The 24148-nt window shown below is 41.8% G+C and overlaps 2 protein-coding genes and 1 non-coding gene across 3 annotated transcripts; all 3 read right to left on the reverse strand.

Annotated features, from left to right (window-relative positions):
* Positions 1-917: 917 nt before the first annotated feature.
* On the reverse strand, positions 918-17631 carry LOC132109299 (biorientation of chromosomes in cell division protein 1-like 1). Its single transcript, XM_059515310.1, has 10 exons — positions 17399-17631; positions 16293-16487; positions 16065-16251; positions 15687-15977; positions 15387-15536; positions 14784-14947; positions 13494-13590; positions 13299-13419; positions 9692-9746; positions 918-1289 (listed from the first exon to the last, which is right to left on the reverse strand). Exons 1-10 carry the CDS (start codon positions 17513-17515, stop codon positions 918-920), a joined length of 1749 nt encoding a protein of 582 aa, XP_059371293.1. The 5' UTR covers positions 17516-17631.
* A 1240-nt stretch (positions 17632-18871) lies between these two features.
* On the reverse strand, positions 18872-18953 carry trnal-aag (transfer RNA leucine (anticodon AAG)). The gene has a single exon. It is a non-coding gene; the product is annotated as a tRNA-Leu (tRNA).
* A 393-nt stretch (positions 18954-19346) lies between these two features.
* On the reverse strand, positions 19347-24148 carry LOC132109365 (aurora kinase B). Its single transcript, XM_059515387.1, has 9 exons — positions 24045-24148; positions 23737-23775; positions 23574-23631; positions 23426-23459; positions 23094-23282; positions 22745-22883; positions 22291-22439; positions 20429-20603; positions 19347-19851 (listed from the first exon to the last, which is right to left on the reverse strand). The coding sequence occupies exons 1-9, from the start codon at positions 24048-24050 to the stop codon at positions 19681-19683; spliced, it is 960 nt and encodes a 319-aa protein (XP_059371370.1). The 5' UTR covers positions 24051-24148; the 3' UTR covers positions 19347-19680.

Raw genomic sequence — 24148 nt, forward strand, 5'->3', positions numbered from 1 at the left:
GGCTCCGCTGCGGCAGCAGATGTAGTGATTACACTGGTATCGGTCTCAGAGCACTCCAACACACTTCCTGTGTCCACAATGCCTACAGGAAGTGTCTCCACTGCGATCTGAGAGTCTGTGGCTGTGAGATCCGAGGAGCGAGTGATATCCGGATCCATGGAGAGCAGCGTGAGCGCCGCCTCCTTCATCTTCCTATCGGCCTCCGTTTCTTGCTGTGAGGTGCGGACGTCCATCAGGCTCAAGAGGGCGTCGGCTTCTGCAGATAGAGGGCGGGGCTCTTTAGGCACCGCCTCCTCGTCCTCAGATTCGGGAGTGACATCGCTCAGGGTGGCGTAAGGGTCGTCAGGTAAAGGTGTGGTACTGAAGACGGTATCCGGCAGATTCTCCTTCCCTCCCAACTTCCTGTCTGAATCTTTTTGCACCTTCTTCTCAGTCGTTTTCTTCACAACCTTCATGTCCTTCTCCTCTGAAGTTTTCTTGTCATCTTTTTTCTGTTCTGCAGTTCCTGGTTTAGTCTTGGCTTCTATTTTTTTCTCTGATTTAGGATTCTGGGATTTAGACTTGTGTTTCTCCATTAGGGATTTGACCTTCAGTCCTTCGGTTTCCAAGCCGGATTTCTGCGGATGAGTCTTGTCCACAGACGAATCCTTCCTATCCATCCGTACCTTGGGCTTCTCTCCCGGTTTAGCCTCCGAGAGGCTCTTTGACCTCTTGGGAATCTCTTTAGGCTTCTTGTCTTTCTTCTGGCTGACTTCTGAACCTGTCTCGACCTCTGACCTCTCCTCTGAGGAGCCGGTGGAGTCCAGATGCCGGAGCTGCTTTGAATCGCCCTTTGGTTTCTCCTTCTCATTCACAGCCATCATTCCTTTCTTCAGATTCCCTTCATCTGCCGCTTCAGACACACTCGTCTTGCCTTCTCAGGAAGACACAGAACTCTTCCTGTCTTGCTTGACCTTTGACCCCTTTTTCTCATCAGCTGCTGCTTTCGCAGTCCCTCCGTCTTTCTCGTCGGCCGCGGCGTCTCTGCTCTTCCTGCTCTCAGTCTTGAGTTTGTGCTTGAGCCGTTCGTCAGGGACGCCGCGCTCTTTCTCCTTCTCTTTGCACTCTTTTTCTTTGGAAAGCGAGTCTTTGCGAACTGTTTTCCGGCTTTCTTCTGTTCCCAGCTCCAGGTCCAGGATGAAGGAGTGAATGCGGTTTTTGTCAGGGAGTTTCTCCTCGCTGTCTGTCTTCCTCCTGCGCTGCTGCTCCTCCAGATCAGACGGCCGTCGCTTCAGACCCACGGGGTTCACCTGCAGAGACGGACAGAAGTGTTAACTACAGAGAGAGAGAGAGAGAGAGAGAGAGAGAGGGAGAGAGGGAGAGAGAGAGAAAGAGAGAGACACAGACAGAGAGAGAGAGAGACAGACAGCGAGAGAGAGAGACAGACAGCAAGAGAGAGAGAGAGAGAGAGAGAAAGAGAGAGAGAGACTTTTTGACTTTTAAACTTCTTTTAATTTACACCATTTTTTCAAAACATTACAAAACTAATACAAAAACAAAAAATAAAACCAGAACAATTTTACCAATTAAAAACCATGTCTCCAAACTCACTCATTGTCACTAAAGCATCTCTCACACCCCACCTTGTTTTGAAAAAAAGTACATTATCAGTTTGTTTATAATACGCAAATTCAACAGCAACCCTAAATTCTACCAATGATTTAAAAAGAGGCAACAAGTCAACATCTTGACCCACGTTTTTACATTGATGTGTTTTCAGGATTGCCAACTTGGCATGTCCTATTAAAAAATTGGCAAGTACACACCTTTCACGACATGATTGGTTATACTTGCAACCAAAGATAAAAAGGGTATTTGTAAAAGAAAATCCCAATTTCGTAATTAGTGTTCCCAAAAGTACAAAAAGTGGAGCCAGTCTTGAACATTCACAAAATAAATGAAACACAGTGTCAGAGGCCTTACAAAAAGAACATTCAGGTAAAACCATTTCATTGAACTTGGAAACAAAGTTGTTTGTAGCCAAGACATTGTGAAGTATTCTCCACTGTAGATCTCCACATCTTTTAGGAACTGGGGGTTTGTACAACAGCCTCCACGAGGGATTTACATCTCTGGGCACAGAAAGGTAAGCTCTCCACTTAGTGTCTATTCTTTCCTTCAGTTGTTCAAAGTGTGCGGATTTAGCACAAATATGGTAAATTATTTTCTTCCCCATTCTTTGGAAATCCAAAAATGCAAACCCCTTTAACAAGAAACTATTAGTATTCTCTTCAAGTTCCAATTTTTTTGGAACAACTTTTAATGCTGGAAAAGTCTTAAATACCAAACCATCAATTAAAACAGAATCTATAAGTGAAGTTAATGCTGGGGGGAAACAAGCTTTAAAGCTCTTAACCATCCCTTCCACCATTCTTACTGACCTTATCCCAACCTGGTCAGCAAGTGACTGAACCGTTCGCCACTGACCTCTTGTTGTATCGAGCAGGTCCATAACTCTAGTTACTCCTGCATTCAGAAACAACTTAATTACAGAACCCGATAATGAAAACTGTGTCTTAAAAAGAGGATTAAAAAAACAGAGGTTCTGAACACCCATAATTTTCATCATCTACTCTTGAGAACTTTAACAAACTCCATGAATGAAAAATGGATTCATAAAATTTCAAAAGAGAGCAATTCGCATTTTCAACATAAGGCTTCTCAATTAAAAATAAATCTCTGTCAAGATCTGTTCCTCCAAGATCTTTAAGAATATACAAGCAATAATCAATCCATGGCTTTCCATCTGAACAGTACAGCAGTTTTTGCAATGTTTGCAGTCTCATTGCTGCAATTTTGGATTCAACGTGTATAAGGCCTTGACCTCCCTCTGAAACGGGAAGATAGAGAACCCCAGGAGGAAGCCAATGATGGCCATTCCAAAAGAATTCAACAAATGCCCTTTGAACCTTTAGTAACAGTTCTTTAGGGGGATTTAGCACTGTAACCTTATGCCACAGCATTGAAGCTGCCAGGTTATTAATTATAAGGCATCTCCCTCTAAAGGACAGCTGTGGGAGAATCCACTTCCACTTCTGGATTTTGCCAATAACCCGGTCAAACACTCCTTCCCAATTCTTCTCCATGTACTGGTCAGTTCCAAAATAAATACCAATAACTTTTAAGCCATCATGGGCCCATTTACACTGACTTGGCAACTGAGGAGGTCCTGTACCATGCCAGTCTCCCATCAACAAGGAAGTACATTTTTCCCAATTTATACATGCAGAGGTAGCTTTCTGAAAAGTATTCAAGCATGAAATAATATTATCAACATCCTTTGAATTCTTAATAATCAGAGGTACATCATCGGCATATGCTATCAGTTTTACTTGGGGAACTTTAGGGCAGCCAGAACCACCAATACCACACAGTCTTTTTCTCAGCAGACTTAAAAAAGGCTCAATAGAAATAGCATAGAGTAAACCCGATAGAGGACACCCTTGTCTTATTCCTCTTGTCACTGAAAAGGGTCTTGTTAATGTACCATTAACTCTTAACATGCTAAAAATATCATTATACATCAGCCTAATACAGGACACAAAATTCTGACCAAATCCAAAAGCCTTAAGTGTCTTAAATAGATAAGAGTGGTCCACCCTATCAAAGGCCTTTCCTTGGTCCAGAGAAAGAAGGCCGATGTCCAAGTTATGCCTTTTTGCCACTGTAATAATGTCTCTAACCAAGAAAACATTGTCAAATATTGTTCGGTTAGGAATACAATAAGACTGGTCATTGTGAATGACGGTTTCTATACAGTTTTTCAATCTGTTGGTTAAGGCTTTTGAAAATATCTTAAGATCAACACACAGCAAGGAGACAGGGAGCCAGTTCTTTAAACAACCAAGGTCTCCTTTTTTGGGGATCAAAGTTAAAACTGCTCTCCGACAGCTTAGAGGAAGGGTCTCTTTTTCAATACTTTCCACCAAAACGTCATAAAAGTCCTGACCAATTAAGTTCCAAAAAGCCTTATAAAACTCGGCTGAGAGACCGTCCAATCCAGGTGACTTTCCAGGATTCAATTCCTGAACAGCTCTTGAAAGTTCAGCCATTGTTAAAAGACTCTCAAGATCCATCTTATCCTTGTTTGACAATTGTGGCAAGTCAGTCAGAAGTATGTCTGCTTCTACTCCATTACAAGGCTCTGCACGATACAACTCTTCATAAAAAGACATAGCAAAATAATTAATTTCCATTTGTGTTGTTAATACTCATCCATCTGAGAGTTTCAGTTGATGAAGATGCTTATGTGCTGTTGTTTTTTTTCAAGTCCGAAGAAAAAAGCAGTAGGAGAGTCCATATCATTTAGACGAGTGAACTTTGCCCTTAAAAGGGCAGTTTTACCTTGTTCTTCCACTAAATTGCGTAAAAGAAATTTATTCCTTTCGAAAGAATCAGTGGAAGTAGAGCTTGTAGTACTTTGACTACATTTACATTTACATTTAATCATTTAGCAGACGCTTTTATCCAAAGCGACTTACAAATGAGAACAATAGAAGCAGTCAGGTCAACAAGAGAACAACAACAGTATACAAGTGCCATGACAAGTCTCAGTTAGTCTAGTATAGAACGCATAGGTAGGGTTTTTTTTTTTTTATTAAAAGACAAGAAAAGGAAAAGTGCTAGTGTTAGTTGGTTAAGTGCAGGCGAAAAAGATGAGTCTTTAGCTGTTTCTTGAAAATGAGTAAAGACTCAGCTGTACGAATTGAGATTGGGAGGTCATTCCACCAGCTGGGCACAGTCCAGGAAAAGGTCCTTGAGAGTGATTTTGAACTTCTTTGGGATGGTACCACAAGGCGTCGATCACTTGCAGAGCACAAACTTCTGGAGGGCACATAAGATTTAACCAATGAGTTTAGGTAAGTTGGTGCCGTGCCAGTGGTCGTCTTGTAGGCTAGCATCAGTACCTTGAATTTGATGCGAGCAGCTACTGGTAGCCAGTGTAACCTGATGAGGAGTGAAGGAATGTGAGCTTTTTTGGCTCATTGAAGACAACCCTCGCTGCTGGACAAGAAGTTGGGTTGCTTGCTCTGACAGGAAGGGTCTAATCTTCCTAATGTTGTATAAGTCAAACCTGCAGGACCGGGTAGTTGTAGCAATGTGGTCTGTGAAGCTTAACTCATGATCCATCACAACTCCTAGGTTTCTAGCTGTCCTCGAAGGAGTAATGGTTGATGAGCCCAGCTGTATAGAGAAGTTGTGATGAAGCAATGGGTTAACTGGAATCACCAGGAGTTCGGTCTTCGTAAGGTTAAGCTGAAGGTGATGGTCATTCATCCAGCTAGAGATGTCACTCAGACAGGCTGAAATGCGAGCAGCTACCGTCGGGTCATCTGGTTGGAATGAGAGGTAGAGTTGGGTGTCATCAGCGTAGCAGTGATAAGAAAAGCCATGCTTCTGAATGACAGATCCTAATGATGTCATGTAGATTGAGAAGAGAAGTGGTCCAAGTACTGAGCCTTGAGGAACCCCAGTAGCAAGGTGGTGTGACTTTGAAACATCACCCCTCCAAGACACACTGAAGGATCTGTCGTAGAGGTAGGACTTAACCCACAGGAGTGCGGTTCCAGAGATGCCCATCTTTCTGAGGGTGGACAGGAGAATCTGGTGATTAACAGTGTCAAAAGCAGCAGAAAGGTCCAGTAAGATGAGTACCGAGGAATTTGAAGCTGCTCTTGCTAGTCGCAGGGCTTCAGTAACCGAGAGCAGAGCAGTCTCAGTTGAGTGGCCACTTTTGAAGCCAGATTGGTTGCTGTCCAGGAGGTTGTTCTGTACAAGGAACATAGAAAACTGGTTGAACACCGCTCGCTCAAGTGTCTTTGCAATGAATGGAAGAAGGGATACCGGTCTGTAGTTTTCAAGAAGCGCTGGATTTAGAGATGGTTTCTTGAGCAGTGGGCTTACCCGAGCCTGCTTGAATGCTGAGGGAAATGTTCCAGAGTGAAGAGAGGAGTTGATAACGTGAGTAAACGAAGGTATGACTGAAGAAGAGATCGCTTGAAGGAGGTGAGTGGGGATCGGATCAAGTGGACAAGTAGTAGGATGATTGGACAGGAGAAGTTCGGAGACGTCCATCTCTGAGAGTGGGGACAAGGAGGATAAAGAGTGTGCATCGGTCATTGTGAAGTTGTCCTCAGTCAGCGGTGTGGAGAATTGGCCTCTGATGGATCTCGTCTTATTTGTGAAGAAAACTGCAAAGTCGTCCGCTGTAAGAGTCGATGGAGGAGGTGGTGGCGGCGGATTAAGAAGAGAAGAGAAAGTCTTGAAGAGTGTCCGAGCGTCACAACAGCTGTTAACTTTGTTGTGGTAGTAGGATGTTTTAGCCGTGAAGACATTTGCAGAGAAGGAAGAGAGGAGAGACTGATACACACTGAGGTCTGCAGAGTTTCTTGATTTCTGCCATTTCCTCTCTGCAGCCCTGAGTTTAGAGCGATGTTCACGGAGAACCTCAGACAGCCAGGGGGCAGATGGGGCAGTGCGTGCTGTTCTAGACAACAGTGGGTAAAAGTTGTCCAAGCAAGATGTTAAAGTGGAGCAAAGAGTGTCCGTAGCGCTGTTCGTGTCCAGAGCAGAGAACTGAGAGAGTGCAGGAAGCGAGGATGAAACCACAGAAGATAGGAGAGATGGAGAGAGTGAGCGTAGGTTCCATCGAAAGGTGACCTGCGTTGGAGTGTGAGGCACTTCAGGAGTAAGTGCTAGGTTAGCAGTAATGAGGAAGTGGTCTGAGGTGTGCAGTGGAGCAACTGAAGAGTTGTCCACAGAGCAACAGCGCGTGTAGATGAGGTCCAGTTGGTTGCCTGATTTGTGAGTCGCTGTAGTAGACACTCGCTTGAGATCAAATGAGGCGAGCAGAGTTTTGAAGTCAGCAGCCTGGGGTTTGTCTAGGTGGATGTTGAAGTCACCAAGCAGTACCAGAGGAGTACCATCTTCAGGAAAGTTTGATAGCAGCACCTCCAAGAAGTTTCCCAATTGACCTGGGGGACAATAAATGACCACAAAGTGGATTTTAACAGGGTGGGTTACAGTAATGGCATGTGATTCAAATGAACCAGTACCTGTAGGTGATGGCTGAAGATCAAATTTCCATTCTTTTGATATAAGGAGACCTGTCCCTCCACCCCTCCCAGTGGTACGAGGAGTGTGGGAACAAGTGAAATTAGTGGAGAGGGCTGCAGGGGTGGCAGTATCTTCAGGTTTGATCCAAGTCTCTGTCAGTGCCATGAAGTTGAGACCGGAATGAGTAGCAAGAGAAGAAATGAAGTCTGCTTTGTTAACTAGTCCAGAGACCAACTGGATTAGAGAGCGTAGTAGTAGAGGTCAGAGGGACAGGCCGTAGGTTTGTCAGACAGGCCTTCCTGCGACGTCCATAGCGTGCTCTCCGAGTGTTAGTAGTGATAGTAGAGATCTGAAAGCACATAGTGACTACAAGACTACTTTGTCCAAGAATTTCTTCTTCAAGAGCTTTCATTTTCTCTAGTAGGGCACCCCTGCTATGTGCAGTAAACTGCTGACAAAAAATTATAATCTGTATCTTGCCAACGTCCCACCATTGACTTAAAGACTGGAAATTTACTCTCTCCTCTCTCCAAGAATCCCAAAAAAGGTGAAAAGAGTGAATAAAAACGTGATCCTGAAGTAACCTATTATCAAAGTGCCAGAGTGATTTATAAGATTTGGTGGACTCAACAGAAATAGCCATAGAAATATAATGATGATCTGAGAGAAAAGTAGGCGAAATAGAATTTCTAAAAAATCTTCCCCTATTACGTGCTTCTGTATAAAACCGATCAAGCCTGGCTCCAGACATATTATTTGAGTTCACTTTCATCCAGGTATACTGTCTAAGCCCAGGAAATGTATCCCTCCACAAATCAACAAAATTATATTGATCAACTATTCTTTTAAGAGTATTCGCCGAAAGGGAATGTGGTTCATTATGATTCCGATCCAATTGCTGATTTAAAGTGCAATTAAAATCACCCCCCAGTATAATAATATTATCCTGGGGACAGTGCGATAACGCATCTGATAACTTTTCAAAAAAACGAATACGCTCCCGACCATCATTTGGAGCATATACATTAAACAGGGAAAAAACTTTGTCACCTAAATTAACATCTACTCGTAAAATTCTCCCTGGTATTATCTTAATACTCTTAACATTACCACCAATCCGGGGGGTGAAAACAATACTGCAACCCCTGCACTAACATTTGTGCCATGGCTCAAACACACATTACCCTTCCAATCGCTAAGCCACTGTGACTGATTCTGCAAATCCGTGTGTGTTTCCTGGAGTAAGATCACATCAGCCTTTTTAAGAATTAAATAATTAAAAAGATCATTTCTTTTAACTATACTACGACAACCATTAATATTTAAAGACCCAATATTAAAAAAGGTCATGACAATAATCACAATGGGGTATAAAGCAACCCACCACATCTGCCTTTTGACACTTTTCATAGAATCAGTGTTTTTTCAGATGTGAATTTAGGCTTCTTAACTACACTAACAAGTTTTTTAAGCCTGTAGCGTTTCGGTTGATCCAGTTCCTCCAACGTCGCCTTTCGCATTGCAATAGCACCAGATTCAACAAAAAGTTCCAAATCAGGAAAATATTTTTCCAGTTTGGGTTTTCTCTGATTCTTAGTAGCATCCAGAAAATTGTTCAACTGTTGAAATGTATAAAAGGAAGCTTTGACTGGGAAATAAAATCCCAGCAGAATTCCCTTGTGAATTTACATCATACTCTTCACATTCAGAGTCATTCTCAGATAAATCATCAGTTCTCTGTGACAACAGATCTAGGTCTTCATCCTGTGACAAGCTGCTGCTTTGTACCTGTATGTTCTCAATCTCAGTTTGATTCCCTTGGTATTTTATTAAATCACTAACTGCCCCGTCAACTTTGAGCTCCTCATCAACTTTGACACTTGCATGTGTATCGAGCAAGTAAAACATTTCATTGAATCAACAGTGATAAAGATCGTATAATCTTTCCCATTCAATGCCAGTTTCACAGCAACCTCCAGATTTTGAAATTCAGGATTTAAAATCATGTACGTTTGACGTCTAAATGACATTATGTGCTTTAATTGTGGGGCTTTTAAACCAAGCGGTATCATTTTAATCGGTCCCATTAACTTGCCATAACGCGCAAGAATGCGCTCAAGTGTATCCTTTGGAATAAACAGATGAACATTGGAGAGGATAACTTTTTTGAGGGGTTAGACAGCGGCAAAACAGGAATGAATGCATCTTTCACAGATAATCCACGTTCAACCAAATCAGCAACCATAGTCGTTTCCCTCAAAAAAATAACAACTGCCTTATTCATTCTCGATGCAGACAAGATGTTTAAAGCACCAACTGCATTGCTAACAGCAATTAAACAATCTTCTACTGACACGGTTTCGTCTGATAAACACTTGCACCCATGGCGTGCAGTCAAAGACGCAAAGCCATCAGAATTAGATCCCATTGCTAATCTCTTTTGCCGACAGAGTCAGCAAATAATAAAAAAACTGCTGTAGTTTCATACAATCGTCCCAAACGACAGAGAGAGAGAGAGAGAGAGAGAGAGAGAGAGAGAAAGAGAGAGAGAGAGAGAGAGAGAGAGAGAGAGAGCTGGAGAATGAGACACACTTACATCTTTATTGACTGAATCACCTTCAGTATCACTTTTCTTCGTCTCATCTTCTTTTCTGTAGGATACAATTGTACACACACAGCTGCGTTCAACCATTTGACGGCAAACAAAAGAGCATGGCTTCAACAACACCATTGTCAGTTTGCATGTATAGCATGAGAAATAATTAACTGCACTTGAAGCTTTTGTAAAATTCTGATTATAAAACAGATCGTCCTGGTCCTTGGTTCTGATTGGCTGAGATGTGTTGTAAATTACTCTACAAACATACACCTCTTTGTTTACGTTTGTGTGTTGCTCGGCAACCACTTTGTTGCAACCACAACTGTTTCTGAGGAACTACATTGTTTGGTGGAAGAATACTGTTTTTATCAATATCATTACACTATATCTGCTCTGTTTTATTCTGTGAAATCTTACTATGTATATATGGAATAATTGTTTAATAAAACCAATAAACCCCTGTGAAGCCGTGGTTTACAGTGAATTTATAACAGCTAAGATGGTTTTAGGGGGTCTAACAATGCCTCTTAGTTGTTATAAATTCACTGTAAACCACAGTACTTTGGACTTATTGCTTGAAACAAACACCCAAAACTGCATATGGCATCATAAAGGCAAACAATGTTTATACTTGAAATTGTGGAGAGGACATGATGATGTTGGCGTCGCTTGGGAATTATTTGATCATGTAAACACCTTAATCATAATATTGTCTAATTTAGGATAAGGTAAATAATTTGATTACTAATAACTTTGTAAACGTAGTCAGTGAGTAAACGTAACCGTAGTCTGTTTCAGGGCTGAAACAATTAGACGACATTATCGGAAACAAAAAACTGTCGAAAAATATTTTTGTAGTTGAAAAGTCATTTGATCTCATGTAAGGGCCTGTAATAACACAGTTTTGACCAGTGTGGCGCTGTAGAGCAAACCTGAAATTCAGCTCTCCTGGATGCAATTCAAGAAAAGACGACGCACACAAGGCTGCATTTCTGCACAGAAAAACCTCCTTGACAGCAACCAATCTGGCTTCAGAAGTGGACATTCAACTGAGACGGCCTTGCTCTCAGTTGTTAAAGCTCTAAGACTGGCAAGAGCGGAATCCAAATCTTCAGTACTTATCCTGCTTGATCTGTCCGCTGCTTTTGACAAGGTTAACCACCAGATCCTCCTATCAACCCTACTGGCAAAGGGCATCTCAGGAACCACACTTCAGTGGTTTGAGTCTTACCTATCAGATAGGTCCTTCAAAGTATCTTGGAGAGGTGAGGTGTCCAAGTCACAACATCTAACTACTGGGGTGCCTCAGGGCTCAGTTCTTGGACCACTTCTCTTCTCTGTCTACATGGCATCATTGGATTCTGTCATTCAGAAACATGGCTTTTCATACCACTGCTATGCTGATGACACTCAACTCTACCTCTCATTCCATCCTGATGATCCCACGGTAGCTGCTCGCATCTCAGCTTGTCTAACAGACATTTCTTCCTGGATGATGGACTACCACCTTCAACTCAACCTTGCCAAGACAGAACTGCTTGTGATTCCAGCAAACCCATCGTTTCATCACAATTTCACCATCAAGTTAGGCACATCAACCATAACTCCTTCAAAAACAACCAGAAGCCTTGGAGTTATGATTGATGATCAGCTGACTTTCTCAGACCACATTGCTTAAACTGTCCGATCCTGCAAATTTGCTTTATTCAACATCAAGAAGATCAAGCCCTTTCTTTGGGAACATGCTGCACAACTCCTTGTTCAAGCTCTTGTTCTGTCCAGGCTGGACTATTGCAATGCTCTCTTGGCAGGTCTTCCAGCCAGTTCTATCAAACCTTTACAATTAATCCAGAACACGGCAGCAAGATTAATTTTTAATGAGCCGAAAAGAATACACGTCACACCTCTGTTTATCAATTTGCACTGGCTACCAATAGCTGCTCGTATAAAATTCAAGGCATTGATGTTTGCCTACAAAACTACCACTGGCTCTGCACCCCTTTACCTACATTTATTACTTCAGACTTATGTGTCCTCTAGAAGCTTGTGTTCTGCAAGTGAACGTCGCTTGATTGTGCCATCCCAAAGAAGCACAAAGTCACTTTTACGGACTTTTAAAATTAAATGTTCCCTCCTGGTGGAATGACCTCCCCAACTCAATCCGGACAGCTGAAACCCATCTCTTCCATCTTTATTTGACCCGCTTACTTTAACACTCACTATTCTAATTCTATTCTTAAAAAATCTAACTACCTTTCTAATCTTTTTGTATTCTATTTTCTTTTAATTTATTATGCAATTATGTGTGTGTGTTAGGGGTGTAACGGTACGCAAAAATCACGGTTCGGTACGTACCTCGGTTTTAAAGTCACGGTTCGGTTCATTTTCGGTACAGTAAGGGAAAGAAATGCAAACATTAAACTGCAGGTTGTTCATTACTATAAACTCTTTTTAACAATTTGTTTACACTTTTTTAAAAAATACTTTTTAATTATATATATATAAAATTGAAAAAGAATAAAAAATAAAATACTGCTGCAAAGTTCTCCACTAAATAAATACTCTCAGTCTCAAACCAATATCATATAATAAAATATAATGAAAAATATAAATAAATAACTATGATTACAGTGCAGCATTACCAATCCCAGCTTGTAAGCCTGCTCATATTTAAAAAATATATATAACTTTTCCAAAGTGTAAAATGCAGCATCAACAGTTTCAGTTTTTAGACCTGCTCAGATTTCGTTATTGCGTTGGACCGATCGGAATTAAGAGCAAAGGTCTGTTTAAATGCTGACGGGAGCTGCGTTTGAATTACAATCGTTTTTTCCTAGTTGTAGTGATGATCACACTCGCGTGATGCCTTTTGAAAACCTTAGGCCGGTGACACACTGGCATATTGCACCTGTCAAACATAGTCTAGAATCAGCTGCAGGGCGGGATTTGCGCTGAACGCTGAGACTTCCACCACTTAATATGTTCGTTTGAAAAGAAGAAAATGTAGCTATGTTCCGCAAACAAAATATTGCATTCGGTCATTCGGTACACACGTGCACCGTACCGAAAGCCCTGTACCGAAACGGTCCGGTACGAATACACGTACCGTTACACCCCTAGTGTGTGTGTATGTATTTTATATATATATATATATATATATATATATATATATATATATATATATACATAAAAGACCTCTAACACTAGCTTGCTCTATTCTTTTTCTATTCTATCGGTTTTCTTTTAATTTATTATATTATTTAAAAGCCCTTGATACGTATACTGTGTTAACCTAACTGAGACTTGTTATAGCACTTATATATCATTGCTCTTTTTGTTGTTTTTGATTGCTTCCACTGTCCTCATTTATAAGTCGCTTTGGATAAAAGCGTCTGCTAAATGCATAAATGTAATGTAATGATTAATCAGTGAAATAATCAACAATTAGTCAATGAATCGCTGTAATAATCATTAGATTAATCGATTATCAAACCAAGCGATTGTTGCAGGCCTAGTCTGTTTATACGTTATATGGAGCTTCCTGAAAACCACCAGCACCAATCTGATCGGGTGACTTTAGAGAACCAAAGTGTGAGCCACAAACCTGGAATCTCTCTTTCTCTGTCTGCTCAGAGCCACTTTCTTCTCAAGGACCTTCTTCTCTTTTCGAGCCTCTTTGGCTCGAGGTCTCTGATCCGCAGAAAGACTCGCCAGTTTCTTCTGATCTGAGGAGAAGATCTTGTCAGAGATCAGATCATTGACACACACACACACACAGACAAACACACAGTGCATGTACCCTGTTCCTCGTTCTGAGCTGCTCTCAGTCTGCGTTTCTCCTCCATTCGCTCGCGATTCTGCTGCCGCTTCAACAGACGCTCCTCTTTGTCTTTGGCCTGAAGAGTGAAAGTGAGATTTAGATCAGAATATAGATCGGAATGGTTTGAACTAGGGATTAATCGATGATTGATTAATTGTGGATAAGAGATGCAATCGATTAAGGCAGTCGATGGTCGGTTAACCAATTTAGTATAGTGCTGCGTCTGGCTCATGATCAGAACACGTGCGAGCGGCTGTGAGTGACGGTGACCGTATATAAATACATCATCATTCATTCACAATGTACTAATTCAGCTTTTAATGTGATTTAAACTTAAAATAGAAACAACACAAAAGTTCTTCAACATTAAAAGCAATAGAAATGCAGTAACGAAGTAATTTCATCAGATAACGGCGCTCTGCAGGGCTGCGGGACACAGGACAGGTATCATTCGTTCCTATGACTTATTAATTTGTGCCAATTGTCCATGTATCATTAATTTTGTTCCCTAAAATAACCCATGATTTAACTGAAATAAGGGAAAAAATTAATAAATCGAATTAATTCGTAATTCATGAAATCTTTCAGTTCCCTTCCCATGTTTACCACACACAGATGTGATTAAAAGTGAAAGATAATCAAATAAACCTGCGAAATTAGAGGGTTAGACTGTGAAGATTAAGGAAAAGAAACCGGCAAACCAGAACAAAGCCTTAATAATGGAGGCTATATTAATGAACGGCATCCAGAGACATGCTCACCATCTAACATTTTCCTAACCCTGTAAGAGCACAAATCTTCTGTTTTTATTGTGAACACAAATGAAACTAAACACTTTTGCGAAAAATGTAAAAAAAAAAAAAAAATAAATCACATCAGAGCTTGGCGCACACGTTAGGCTTGGGCAGTAATACAGTAATATACCACGGGATCTAAAAATAGCAACGGTATCAGTTTCAATACCATCATAAAAAAATAGCACTTATATAGGAGACAAAGATTAAATATGAAATAATATATTTAATGCCTAAAAATGCGTATGCGTGGTTGTCATCAGGTGGCAGTGCAGAGGAGAAAGAGAGAGAGAGAGAGAGAGAGAGAGAGACAGAGACAGAGAGAGAGAGAGAGAGAGAGAGAGAGAGAGAGGGGGAAAGATGGCGAAACTCTGTGAACACAAGTACATTGTATATGTTTTGTGAGACCGAACAGCTTCACACATAATTAATTTTGCTGGTGTTTGGTGAACAGTGCTTCTAGAGTTGTTCTCACCACCGAGCGTCTGCGCTGCTCCACCGTCACCTCGTCATCAGAGTCGCTGTAGTAGCGCGAGTACAGGAAGGGCTTGTGTACGTATCCCTGTCTCACACCACGAGGCTTCTTCTCCCGACTGTCCTCAGAGTCTTCACTGGCCGGCGTCTCCCGCCCCCCCTCAGCTACACACACACACACACACACACACACACACACACACACACACACACACACACACACACCCAAACAGACACACACAGGTAATGGGGAAAAAACAGACACACACACACACACAGACACACACACAGAAACAGACACAGAAACAGACACACACACACACACACACACACACACACAGACACACACACACAGACAGACACACAGACACACACACACAGAGACACACACACACACACACACACGTGTAATGGGGAAAAAAGGTAAGAAGAATGTTGTAACATCTTGATGCAACATTTTACAAAAATCTAGATTGAATATGTTTGGTCAGTATCTCATGTTATAAGAGATGAAGTGTGCTGCAGGCTGATTAAGACAACACTGACTGTGTTCGATGACAACGGCTGATCATGTGATCATGTGATCATGTGACACGCTTCTCACCCCCCGAGCTGATCTCTCCCTCCTCGGTGGAGTCTGACAGGGGCTCGTCCTCATCGCTGTCTCCCTCGAACGAGGACAGATCGCTGGTGTGGACCGAACTCACTGTGATGTCACTGAGACCGTCCAGATCAGAGTCCTCCAGAGAGTACTCTAACACACACACACACACACACACACACCAGTGAAACCAGCAACCACTGATGCACTGACGCTCTAGAATCAACACTTTCACTTTAATTATTAGTCACGTTTGGCTGCTGTTATAGCAGAAACTCTTCTTTCATTATTTCACTGCTGTACCTTCTCTGAGTCTCTCTCTGGTCTTCTGTTTGACGCTGGAGGGTTTCTGGGAGTCTGTGTCTGTGCGGTTCTCCTCTCGGATCTTCCCTGAGGATTTACTGCTGTTCCCGGCGTCTCCCTCGTCCTTCACCTCCTCCGTCTCCTCCTCTTCCTGTTTCCCAGGCTGTGGTTCCTCCTCCGTCTCCTCGGGGAGGCTGATGTCCATCTCCTCGTCTCTGTGCTCGAGGCTCGGGTCAGTGCCGCTGGTCTCCAGGATCTGGACATCATCAGCGCCGGAGCGCCCAGCCGGAGCTGTCAGAGAAACACCACACAACCAGACTCATACTCCGGATCATTTCTAATGAGAAGACTGTGGATACTCTTGTGTGAGAAGCTCACCGGGATCATTTCCGATGTCTGCGGTCAGCAGTTCGACTTCCTGGTTTTCCACAGGAAGGGGCGGAGCTACAGGAGGAAGCTCATCCTCCTCCACGTGGCTGTTTGGAGACAGAAACCTCCGGACGACACGCTCCACCTGCGGCCGAAAGGAGTGATGGACCTTCGGATCGACGACCTGAGCCACTCCCTGCCCCAGCATGCCCGACCTGCCCCCCCCAACACACACACACACACACACACGGTGAAGCTCAGGACACAGACACAGACGGACAGACAGACGGACGGACAGGACACGTACTGCAGGACCAGCTGCCGGATGCTGTTTCTCAGCTGGTTCTTGTTCAGCTGTGGGCTCCATGTGTGGTTTGCCAGATGATTGGACACGAAGTTATCCACTCGCTGTCGTAAGTGCAAATACGCCGGCTGAGAGGAAGAAAACAATCACATTAACCCTATAAAGCTACCGTATCATACCTGAGATGTGTGTGTGTGTCTAACGCCTCCTAATGATCAGTTCAGAGTGTTTTATCCAGTCAAAGCTCTTTTAGTGTAATTGTACAAGCATCCAGCTTGACTCAGATCTTGTCTGATTGTGATCAAGTAAAGGTCAGAATAATGTCAGTAATATCTCCAGATGAACTCTTCCTGGACTGAAGCAGCTCAGCTTTACTTGATTCTCCATCAATCATGTTTTAGAGTCTCAAATCTGATCCTCAGGATCTTTTGAGGAGCGTTTGTTTCCAGAAGCTTTACTTTCACTGTTCCTCAGCGGAGGAATGATCTTCACAAGCCTCCAGAACATCTCACATCTTCTGAGGAGCCTTGATTTCTTCAGCTCTCAGTCACTGTGTTATATGTGCGGATCATTTACATCTCATCTCATCACTGGAGATACAGAGCACAGACTCATATTTAGATTAGTATCTGCTCTACTGTTAGAAAGATCTCACTGGTTTACATGATAACAAGCAGCAGAACTGTTTGTTTTAACAAAACATAACACCATACTCGGTCACCATTACAGGCAATTAATTCATTTTCCGCATCAGTGCGAGATTTCAGAGAATACTAATCAAAATAAACCACAAACAGACATCTGTGAGCTGCTGAACTGACCGTTAGCGGATAAAAGTGCGGTTAATCGATATTCTTATATAACGTCATCGATTACTTTAAGACTATAAATGCATTATTAGTTGTGTGATGGTATTATCGGAAACACATCACAGCAGTGACGCTATTTCCTTCAGAGAGCATCATGTTATAACAGTGTAAATCATGGTAAAAGCGTGGTACTTCGGTGTTGTTGTGAGGTAAATGTGTGCGTGTTTTGCCTTTGTGTCCACGTCTGCCAGACAGTCTCTGCGGAACTGATCGAACAGACCCTCGGTCTTCAGGTGACTGACGATCATCGACACCAGCTGCGGGTCTCCGGGGTGAAGCGCCGACATCGCGGAACACAAACACCGGCAGAACCTCCGGGACGAACCGAACCGAACCGAACCGAGCCGAGCCGAGCCGCCGCGTCACAGAGTAAACAACCAGGCGGAAGTTTACACCGCGCGCAGGAAACAAGAGAAGAAGAAGACGCGCGAAAATTCAGCGCCATCTGAAGGATGGAGAGATATTAATGCTTTATTTAGTAACAATTCGCACAGTATACATTTATAATATTAATAATAGCAATAATTGTAACAATTAATAAAAATGATGTTAAAAAAAATTAAATATATATATATATATATGTATGTTCTGTAGCGAAGCTAAGAACGCACTACTGTCATTTTTTCTGGTTTATTATAATTCTTACGTTTTGGCTTTGATGGGCATAAAAATAATAATTCAACAGTCAAAAACTGCTTTCAATGCTTAACCTTGTATAATTACCATGAATTTTTCGTTTATTTATTTTACGTTCATCCTTGTATTGTTTTAGAGGTATTTTGTCCTTTATTGTTCTTGATATTGTAAAAGTATTTTTTGCACTTGTTCTAAACTATTTTTACCGTCCATGATTTTTACACGAAACGCCACCCACTGCTGGTCAAACTGTGTACATGCAACAGTTTTCTACAAACCGATTATAAATTACTGAGGGTGAAATCTATTAAATGCAATTATTAACAGATCACCAGATACCATTAAATATGAGATGTCTGTATAATTGCTCTTTTGCGGAGCTAGTTTGTTTTAACCAGGGAGAATCTGGGAGAAACGAGCCTTTTCGAAGCTTCGAATACTTGGATTGCTTCACAAAATGATTCACGCTAACGACCCCTGCTGGTCAAACTGTGTAAACGCACCTAAACCCCAAACCAAATACGAATAAATACAGCTTTTACAAATGTTTTATTGAATATACATTTATGCAGTTAACATAATCCAATTAAATATGAAGTGTTTGTATAATGTGTTATTATATTAATTTGCAAGACTTGTTTTGTTTGTTACATGGAGGCCAATAAGAGACTATTAGCTAGTACTCTTCCTTTCAATTCTATAAATGTCTCATTAAAATGTCTACAAAGTAATGAGCTGATCTGAGATTTAGTGGTTCACCGCTGGGGGGCGATCTCCGTGAATCCGCGTCATTGTTTGTAGAGTTCATCGCTCCTCTGAAATTTCCAATCCATTTGAAACCACGTGACTTTGACAGTTTATTAAAAGACAAAAATACTTATTACATATGTATCATGTCTATGGTTTGATATGCGCTACAAAAAATAATGGGGAGTTCCATGAAACCGTCATCATTAGTTAACGACGTGTTTTAAATCCGATTTTAATTAGATGGTATAAAAACGATATGGCAGCGGTGGGATTCGAACCCACGCCCCCGAAGAGACTGGAGCCTTAATCCAGCGCCTTAGACCGCTCGGCCACGCTACCACTGCGCCACAACTCCTTCTCAAGTTTACAACACTCTCATAATCGTCTGATTTATATCTTCTACACTACTATACAAAACTCACTAAAACAAACAGGGGCTAGTTCTTTATTTACCGTCGCAACACTCCCCCCTCCCACCCCCTTAATAAAGGGATTCAAATATTCCTTCAAGTTGTTTCACCAAAATAAAAAGCTAACTAAACTAAATTGACGTCAGAGGAACTATTCTGTATTCCAGTATTAGCCAAATTACTATTAGACTGAACAACATGGAAGTTAAAACAACGGTTTAATGTTTCTAACCGTGTCTGTGTTTTCTGAAGAAACTGAAACTGAATGCATCAGGAGTTTAACATTCACTGTGCGCTAATCAAAAAGCTACACCAAACATGCTTAAAACATACTGGTTTATATTTAATAGGTTCAGTAGAAGACAGATTCATAGAATATAAAAACATGAATATGAACAGAACAGCAGAACTACAGCCACACAAGACTGTGTAAAGGAGAAGGGACTAACTTTAGAGTTCGTTTACATCTGGGCTCATTAACAGTCACAATTAAATAAGTTTGTAACCAATTAATATAGCCCTCACACACACACACACGGAGAGAACAGAGCCCTCGATCCGATGTTTCTGACACAGTGCAACATTCAGCTCACAGCACAGCCATCACCGGTGGAGTCCGGCCTGTGTGTCTCAAACAGGTCCTGGAGCAGTGTGTGTCAGTGGTGTGTGTTGCAGACGGGCGGCAGGACGCGCCGCGAGTTGGCTTTGACCCAGGGATGCTCCATCACGCTCCTGAGCGGCAGACGCATGGATGGACTGTGACGCAGCAGCTTGGAGATCAGATCACGAGCACCATCAGACACCAGCTTTGGGAACTGAAGATCCACCTGCTCACACACACACACACACACATCAGGACCACACCTCACAGCCACATGAACGAACTTCAGTGTTAGGAACTCTGCATTCTCTAAATCGGGTCAGAATGTTATTTCACACTTTCCTTAAAACTTGATTTGAATTGCTGAAAAGAATGCTTTCAACCCTTTTAATCCCATCAGCACAACAGAGACCATACAAGTGTATTTATGAACCTCTAAAAATCTGACTGATGTTTTAGTGCATTTCCTGCAAATATGGAAGACGGAAAGAAAGAAAAAAAACTTGAGGGTCTCAATGAGATATGTGCAGTGTCACATGACCTGTTTGCACATGAGATGAGGATAACAGAATCAAAGCTCTAAATGAAAAACATGAGCGATTTTCTGCCTCTTTGGGATGAACACTAGTGACGTTCACTCACAGAACACAAGCTTCTAGAAGCACATGACTCTGAAGTAAAAGTAGTATTTAACAAAACACTCCTCTCCAGAGTCAACTTCTTCTGAAGTGTTTCTGCTCTCAGACAATGACTGAAACGGAGGTATTTCAGAGAAAAGCAGAGGTGAATAAACGCAGACGGACCTTAGTGATGCGCTTGTATGTCTCGGTGTGGCTGGCCGTCTCGAACGGAGGGTTTCCCACCAAACACTCGTAACACAGCACACCGATGCACCACAGATCCACCTTCTCATCGTGAGTGTGACCCTCGATCATCTCCGGAGGAAGATAGTCCAGAGTCCCACACATGGTCCGCCGTCTGAGAGAGAGAGAGAGTGTTATCAACATCTCCTTACAGACAGGTTCCGTTCTGTCCGGTTTTAAGCATGCAGTGGTTCATCCACTGGTAAAGAAAGCAAATCTGGATCCTGTTGAATTGGGTCTATAGTTGTTAATATCAAAATCGCCATTCTTACCAAAAGTATTGGAGAAAACTCTTAAATTGGTTATCATATTATTGGTTATTGAAAATAAAATATAGCATCCTTTTCAGTTTGGATTTGGATCCAAGCACAGCACTGAATGAATCCGCTTTGTTAAGAGTGGTAAACAACTTATTTGTGGATTCTGGGAATTGTGCAGTTTTGGTACTGTTGGTTTAAGTGTGGCGTTCGATAAAGTCGATCACTTTATTATTTTAAACAGGTTAAAAACTGAAGCTGCTATGTGTGATTCGGCCTTAGATTGGATCGAATCATTTTACTGCGAGGAGTTCCTCATTCATAACCTGCTTCTGTTACTGGTGGGGTGCTGCAGGGCTCCATTTTAGGCCCAATTTTGTTTTATATATGCTCCCTCTTCGTTACATTTGAGTCTCACAAGGTCCCAGATCACATTTATGCAGATGATACCCAGTTGTATACGTCAATAAAACCTGGGTCAAAGTCCTTATCTGACTTGCTTGTGTAAACGACATCAAAACCTGGATGGGTGATAATTTTATCCAGTTAAATGAAACGTAATTTTATTTGGCTTGATCTCGGTGCGGTTTCCGTGTGCGTCACATCATGTGCAGTGCTGACCTCATACGTCATTCCCCCGGAACTGCTTCTGTTTTACAACTAGAAACTATATTAAAGTGATTATTAGGTTTTGAATATGGATATTTCCTTACAAAAACGCATCGATTCACTACAGAAGGCCTTTGTTCACTCCCCGGAGCCGTGAGAGACACTTTTTTTATGGACGCGCTTTATTAAACTTCTCTTGGACTGATGCATGAAACACCCACTGAGTGCCATCAAACAGCTTGGAAGGTCAAAGACAATTTTTAAAATAACTCTGACTGGATTCGTCTGAAAGAAGAAAGTCATATACACCTAGGATGACTTTGGGGTGAGTAATTTATGGCTAAATTTTTGGATGAACTAACCCTTTAAGTGATTTTGCATCAAGAGAAGTACCTTAATTTGGAACATGGTAGTATGAAATGTTCATACTTGCTGAAGTTTGGTATGCAGTATTGATTTACATTATAAAAACATAAGCATTGTTCTCTTAGGTTTAATACAGTTTCAAGTATTATTATTTAAATACAATAAAAAAAACTGAAAAAGTACACAAATGTTTCAAAGAGTCTTCTTCACATAATAGAGTATAAAATATATTTTCAGTTTATTTTAATTAAAGTTCGTTGCATGTAACTTGTTACATATGGTTAATTTTATTTCCGTTTAGTTATTCCAGTACATCAAGTTAAATTGAGAAATGTTTTCCTTGGCTCCCAGCTGAAATTAAACTCTTATTTCAAGAATGTCTTTCTTTAATCGTTTTAGTTAAGCCTGGTTTCAAACAGCTGTTGTAAACTAGAATCATTCTCTTGAAGTGTCTGTGATAATAAACTATGCATGTCTAGTCATGATTTATGAATGTTCAGATAACGAGACTCAAACACTGCTGAAGAACAGAACGAAAGGGCCCCGGTGCATTATGGGTGTGTGTGTTACCTGAGAGAGGGTGCGTGGACGGACCAGCCGAAGTCTGCGATCTTGAGCTCTCCTCTGTATCCCAGCAGAAGGTTCTCTGGTTTAATGTCTCTGTGGATCACCTTCTTCTCGTGACAGTACAGAAGAGCGTCCGCAAGCTCCTCCATGTACTGCAGACACAAGAGCAGAGTCATGTGACCTACAGTCTTACAGTGAACAAACCTCTTTCAAATCGATTCATCACCACTAATGGTTTTGATCGCCACCAGTATTAACATCTGAACTATATAACTTTCACCACGGTACTTCACGGTACTTCTCTGATAATACGGTGTAGTTGAAAAGATGGGGAAGAATCTAACCTAAACACAGTAACTGCTCGAGACAGGTTTGAACGATTCGATAAGAGTTTTTCAAACTCTGTACTTTAGAAATGAGTGTCTGAACCGAGATGGTGATTAATGCTGTGACTCACGGTGGCGGAGCGCTGGTCGTCGAAGCGTCCGCATCGCTGAAGCTCTTTGTACATCTCTCCCCGCGGAGCGAACTCCAGGATCAGAAACACACGCGTGTCATCGTGGAAGTAGTTGTAGAAGCGCAGGATGTTGGGATGCCTGAAGAGAAGGGGCTGAAACGATTAGTCAACATGATCAACCAAAAAAATAAATAAAATTTTGATTACATTCCAAACGTTTGATCAAATCTCGGTTTTTAACTAGTCAACTCGAAAATGTAACTACAACACGATTCAAGTAAATTTCTGGAGACAGACGGTTTTAGTTCCTGCAGGGTCATGCAGAGCGTCTGAAGGACGGAGAACACACCTGAGGTGAGACTGGATCTCGATCTCTCTCCGCAGCTGATGCTCCACTCCTTCCTTCTCCATCTGAGACTTGAAGAGCACCTTCAGAGCCACGATCACCTTCAGCTTCCGCTCGCGCGCCAGATACACGTTACCGAACTTGCCCTTCCCCAGCGGACGGCCGATGTCGAAGTCTCTGATGGACAGCTTCCTGAAGGAGAGAGGACGGCATGTTCTTCCTCAGTACTAATAAATATATCTAAACCTTCTTAGTGACGTCAGGGGTCACATGATCTTCAGCAGGAATAAAAACCATGAAGAACAGAATATATTAGATTCTTACAACAGACTCACTTTGTGTTTGATTTTACAGGAACTCTCCCAGGACCTGAAAGAAGACCAGAGACTGAATACAGCACGTGTCTATGTGAGATCAGTGAGACCTCATCTATAATCTAGTGCACTAAAGTCTCTGAAGGAGGACTTGTTCCGGAGGTGTTACCTGAAACAGCGTGTGTGTCTGGATTCACACTGACTCTGAGAGGACCCACAGCAGCCACCTGAAGCACAAACACATACACAGAGCTTCAGACAAACAGTGATCCCTATGAAGCGCACTCTGTAGTGAACTAAAGAGGAATAAGACGCTAGCGCTAGCTTCTAACCTGTGTTTGCAGAGCTCTGGGCTCCCGGTTCTCTTTATTCTGATAAAACAAACACAATACATCACTTACATCCACAAAACAGCTCTCAGGTGGGTAACCAAAACAAAACAGCAGTTATAAAATAATAATAATAATAAAAAAAACGTAACTTATCTCTGAAACATTCTAACGTTAGCTGAGTGGATTTAGCACTCGGTCTCATTTAACAGGAAATACTTTAGTCACCGCACAATACTAACATCATCTAAACACACATATATACGCGCTTACGTTTAAATGAGATGATTAATAATTGTTTATTATTATACCTGCATGATGATTATTTAGTTCTTGTGTCTGTGTTTCTGCTCTTCCGTTTCGCTCTTTCAACCGCCTGGATTTAAAATGAAAACCAGATGCATTTCTATTGGCC

Source organism: Carassius carassius, chromosome 29 (assembly GCF_963082965.1).
Source record: "Carassius carassius chromosome 29, fCarCar2.1, whole genome shotgun sequence".
In the NCBI taxonomy this organism is placed as follows: Eukaryota; Metazoa; Chordata; class Actinopteri; order Cypriniformes; family Cyprinidae; genus Carassius; species Carassius carassius.

What these genes read in the sequence shown, in the direction of transcription:
- LOC132109299 (XM_059515310.1), bottom strand. Translation starts at nt 17,515, where the DNA reads ATGTCGGCGCTTCACCCCGGAGACCCGCAGCTGGTGTCGATGATCGTC. An exon ending in TGGCAGACGTGGACACAAAG is followed by an intron (nt 16,488 to 17,398) that starts GCAAAACACGCA and finishes TCTTCCTCTCAG; the next exon opens with CCGGCGTATTTGCACTTACG. An exon ending in GTGATTCAGTCAATAAAGAT is followed by an intron (nt 1,290 to 9,691) that starts GTAAGTGTGTCT and finishes CCGTCTCTGCAG; the next exon opens with GTGAACCCCGTGGGTCTGAA.
- LOC132109365 (XM_059515387.1), bottom strand. An exon ending in GTCCACGCACCCTCTCTCAG is followed by an intron (nt 20,604 to 22,290) that starts GTAACACACACA and finishes TCTCTCTCTCAG; the next exon opens with ACGGCGGACCATGTGTGGGA. An exon ending in CATACAAGCGCATCACTAAG is followed by an intron (nt 19,852 to 20,428) that starts GTCCGTCTGCGT and finishes GTGTGTGAGCAG; the next exon opens with GTGGATCTTCAGTTCCCAAA.